At 34.2% G+C, this 5,098-nt stretch overlaps 1 protein-coding gene across 1 annotated transcript; it reads left to right on the top strand.

Annotated features, from left to right (window-relative positions):
• Nucleotides 1-1,566: 1,566 nt before the first annotated feature.
• On the top strand, nucleotides 1,567-2,627 carry LOC133201476 (26S proteasome non-ATPase regulatory subunit 10-like). The gene has a single exon (XM_061337279.1). The coding sequence runs from the start codon at nucleotides 1,579-1,581 to the stop codon at nucleotides 2,590-2,592; it is 1,014 nt and encodes a 337-aa protein (XP_061193263.1). The 5' UTR covers nucleotides 1,567-1,578; the 3' UTR covers nucleotides 2,593-2,627.
• The last annotated feature ends 2,471 nt before the right edge of the window (nucleotides 2,628-5,098 follow it).

The following is a 5,098-nucleotide window of genomic DNA, read 5'->3' as shown; positions in this document are numbered from 1 at the left end:
TTTCATAACTTGACATAAAACGTAAACAGAAAGTGAGCAGTTGACATCTCCATGCACGTTTTACAGGTTATGTGTCACCGATAGGTTTAATGTGATTGGTTGATAGACTGATAGATAAGAAAAACAACCAAAATTTGTAATTTTCAGGAAATACGTCGCTGCAGTCAGCCCATAAAATATCGAATGAAATTTGTCAGGGGTTTAACGACCAAGAGTGGACTCGCGATCCCTGACGTTGTGAGGAAAGGACGGGAGGGTAGGGGGAGGGGGCGATGTTCAGCACTCAAATCAAACAAATGGAAAAAAAATAGCCGATAATGAAAAAAAAATAAATGCAAGTCAATTTTATGTGAATTTTTCTTTTTCAATTTCTTTAACACTAAATGTAACTAATAATCATCTAAGGGAGCTCGAGAAATTATTTCAAACAGCAAATAGTCACATTGTCACATGCAGGAATTGCTTGCATGCTTCTCATCTAAGCCTCGGAAACAAAGGTACAATACATTTATGTAATATACATGATGCACACTTTCACCAATTGGCTGATTTATAATTCATAAGCCACAATGAATTAGATGCCTTTGCTTGAGGTCAGAGGTTCATTAAGTCAATATACAGTGTATTTGATGTCAGTCAGATTCTATGTTTATAAATGACAAAATAGACGGATAACAGTGATCTGATATCAGACAAAGAATTGATCAGATTTCAGTGATTCAGAAGAAGTGTTAGATATATATCATTGCAGATCAGTTAGTGTCAGACGAGTAAAACAAATGTTGTGATTAGTTGCCGACCTCAATACCGTGTCAAGCTACGGTTATGAATTATGAAAAGTCTGAAATTGGATAGCGTAGAGTACCTTGCATAGATTATATAGCGAAATACTTAACGAAAGAGTAGACTATTTCTCAGTTTTATTGTGTTAGAATTATACCACAAAATTACCATGAAGTGTTTTGAAGAAAAAGTTCATTGCAGAGAAAAGATAAATTATATGCGCTTCTTAGTGTTATGGACGGCAATGTACACAACAGTCTACATGTAATTCGTGCTCATTCCGTTTATGTTATTTTCTTTGCAGTCATGTTGACGAATATATGATACAGACGGATTGATCGATAAATATTACATCTAAGAGGATACTGTGTTGTAATGCTCTTTGATGCACCTGCATGTGCCACATACTTCAAGGAACCTGGATTATCATGATTTTCGAACACAAACTTGTTACATTGTACTCACTTCTGACGAATTGTATACGTACAATTCAAGGTAATTATTTTCATTTGTAATCATTATGTAACACGTGTAATGTTTGGTGGAAAAAAAAATCGCCACGTTTATTTATATGTATATGTATTTGGATTACATCATGTCTTCTTTCGAATATTTATAGACATGTAACCTACACTGATTTGGTTTGCTGATTTAAAAATACCAAAGGAAATGGGAAACTTGAAATTAATAATCTGAAATATCTATACATGTGTTTTTACTCAAGAATATGTCTACCGTTATTTTGTTTTTCACCAGTACGATGATTAACTTTATTTATTCATCTAGTTTGACGTCATGGATTACATGGAAGATGGTTTGTTCGATGTGATATCTCGTGGTGACACGACTGCCTTTAAGGACTACCTTGATCGAGGCTTAGATGTCAATCATGCATTCAGAAGTACCGACCGACAAGAGCGCCTCGGTAAAACCCTCCTAGAGGTCGCTTTAGAAAAGAGGCAACCGGATATTGCAGCACTGCTTGTCGAAAGCAAATGCAATGCAGATCTGAAATATATCGTTGATGTACGAAACTATGCGTATTTCCTCCGTGAGTATAAAAAGAAAGACAAATTGAAGCTTACACCAATGTTTCCGGCGATAGTTCATGGGCACTTGGCTACCATCAAAACTTTGGTGAAAGGTGGATATGACGTCAGTAACTATGATGACCGGGGTTGCACTGCCTTGTGGCACGCAACAGATTTAGACAGCTATGAAATGGTGAAAATATTGCTCAGTGGAACAAATTCAAAAACATCAGTAAATAAGCCAGACAATGCTAAACTGCGACCTCTCCATATTGCGGCGATGCATGGAAACAACCGAATAGCATCTTTGCTAACCAGGAGTGGCGCGGACATAGATGCTGTACAAATTCGAGGTTGGACCTCCCTTCTTTTGGCGTGTCGCGCAGGCTCAGAAGCGACAGCAAAACTACTGCTTTTGAACGGCGCTGATCCAAATCACGTGGGTAAAAATGGCCACACCCCTTTGTCGACGTCACTGCAGTATACGGAAAGCTACACTATTGCGTACATGCTTCTAGAGTCCGGCGCAGAAGTGAACTTGGAACTGTTACGGAGATGCAGAGAAGAGAAATTCATGAACTTGCTGGCTAACCCCGGATTGTACCAGCTCTTGAAATTCTGTTCTGAATCTCCCCATACATTACGGACTTTGTGTTGCATAACGATCAGAAAATTCTTGGCGAATTCTCCAAGTACTGTTCACTTGGTTGAAAAAGTTGAACAATTGCCAATACCGAAACTTATCAAGGAATATATTCTTCTAGGTCATTTGATATAACATGACTGAGAGATTCCTTAAAGAAATCAGCAGTATTTTTTTTTTTTGTCTTTCATTTTCATTAATTTTGAATCCGTTGTATACATTTTGTTTTTTTTTTTTTAAATAATTCTAAATTGATGAAAAAATATAATAAAATGTCCCTTTTCTGAAACAAAAACATGAACTACATGTATAGCAATTTAACGGAAGATAAAGACTGAATTGTACGACGTTAATTTACGGGTGACAAGCCGAAAACTCGAGTAATCGAATATATTTTTCCTTTCTCAGTTGAAGAAGATAAACGTAGCTATTTCTTCCGGTGTGAACTTCTTCATCTTTATGCATGTTTCATTTGCTTCAAAGTCGATGTTTTTTTTTCTTTTCGATAAGATGCTGAAATGGATTTTTCCCTCAATTTTTCAAGTAGGCATCATACACCCCCCCCCCCCGGTAATAAATTCAAGGATTCGCTCATCAACAATGGATGTTTAAATATTTCACATTATTATGAGAAAAAAATCTTACTCTTGCGTAGTTATAATAACGCATGTGTAAAATTGAGTAAAAAATATAATATGTTTTTCATTTATCTTGAAACAATACTTTTTACACATTTCTAAGAGAAGTTTAAAGCCATTTTCCTGATTTCTAAATCATATCAAACATCCAAATGGGGCACACGTATAATAATATGTTGTGTTCACTCATTTTTTTTCATTTGAAAAGCTGTATGTCTTTCAACTCATTAAAAGTTTTATCTCTGTCATATACGCGGTCAAGTAATTATTTTCATTATATTGAACTTAAGTTTGAACATGTATATTTTGAATTTGTGAATAGTTTCGACGCTATTATATATATCTATTACTATGTATTAAAATTACAGGTATTAATTTATTGTTTCATTTTAATCAGTATTGTTTGTGTTCTGTATATTTTACTGGTTGTTGCTTGTTTGAATATTTAATTATTGTTATCAGCATCAAACATTTCAAAAGTAAAGAAAATCATTTTCCTTGACATAAGCCTTTGTTTTGAAAAAAAAAAAATCAAGATATCCGTCAACTGGACAATGTATTATAACAGATTATCTCTTTCAACTAAATACAACGCGTGAGATATGTTTATATATTTACATTTGCTGTGTTTTTCTACTATAATCAACTGTTACTGTGAAATTGATTTGAATGCCATTTTCGTGTATACTCACGCGTAGAAATATGCACGGAGAAACTCGCGCTAATTAAAGTGACGACACAAAGAGCTACAGAGACGTTAATAAAAATGTAACGATATAGGGCAGTGAATAATTCAAACATTGAATATATTTTTGGTCCTTCTGAACATGTAAAATGTAAATATAAGGAATGTTTTTAAGTTTAGTATGAATTATTGGTGTGTAAATCACACAGACTTGCACGTAGGCATATTTTTCATGAACCGCTAGCGCGCTTCATGAAATATGCGTACGTGACAAGTCTGTGTGATTTACATATCAATAACTCACACAAAACTTAAGGGAGCCGACTGGGGTTTTATTGTGTGAAAACTACTATAGAGAAACTCTTTAATTTTATACCCTATATACCTTACAATTACTTCAGTATACATGCCAAGTTTAGTGAAAATCTACCGTCTGGTTATTTTTCAGGGACCGTCTCAAAATACGGGTACATTTACTATAGGGTTATATAGGAAAATACCATTTTTTCGCACTTCGGAGCAAATTATACAAATACTACTATAGACTTTTTGCTCAAATTTTATTATTTCATGGGTAATACTATATTGTACATTTTGTGCAAGAAACACAAAATTCTACCGTCTCGTTTCCAGAGGGGGCATCTCAAAATGTCAAAATTCATGATATTTTCCTGTTTTTATGGAGTAAAACAAAACATGACAGATACCACAGATTTACATAAAAAATAGTAACAATGATTGCTATATTCTCAATTTCCTATGTTTAAAATTCCAAGAACATACATTTTATACTTTTTATTTTATGGCATAATTAATGACCCCGCTTAAAGAATTTCGGTTATTCATAACGTCAAAAACACCTTATTACGACGTCTTTCTACCCATCATTTGAAAAATCGTTAAAAAAATCAGTTAATTAAAAACGTAATTAGATTTTTTGACCTCATATTTCCTAAATTTGTTATTTTTTATAAATTATGTAAAACTAGTTGCTTTAAAAGAGTTAATACGCTTTATTTTACTATGCTGCGCGAAGTATTGCGCAATGAAAACCCCAGTCGGCCCCCTTAAAAACATTCCTTAATTGAAATTTCCTGACCCATTATTGGTGATCTCTTAATTGGTCTCACCCACACTCTAGGGTGACTAATCGTGGCTCTGTTTTCTTAGGAAGATATCTAAAGATATTTCCTACATCTTCCTATATGTATATAAAATTATAAATATAACTTTGATACCTATTGAGGCCCACCCTACCTCCGGGGGACATGATTTTAATAAGTTTGAATCTACACTCCCTTAATATGCTTACGATGCT

Source organism: Saccostrea echinata, unplaced genomic scaffold, assembly GCF_033153115.1.
Source record: "Saccostrea echinata isolate AGI-Se365-2 ecotype Australia unplaced genomic scaffold, CSIRO_AGI_Sech_v1 ptg000044l, whole genome shotgun sequence".
NCBI lineage: Eukaryota > Metazoa > Mollusca > Bivalvia > Ostreida > Ostreidae > Saccostrea > Saccostrea echinata.
The sequence above is the reverse complement of the archived record's forward strand: the minus strand, read 5'-3'. Positions and strand labels throughout refer to the sequence as shown.

What these genes read in the sequence shown, in the direction of transcription:
- LOC133201476 (XM_061337279.1), top strand. Translation starts at nt 1,579, where the DNA reads ATGGATTACATGGAAGATGGTTTGTTCGATGTGATATCTCGTGGTGAC.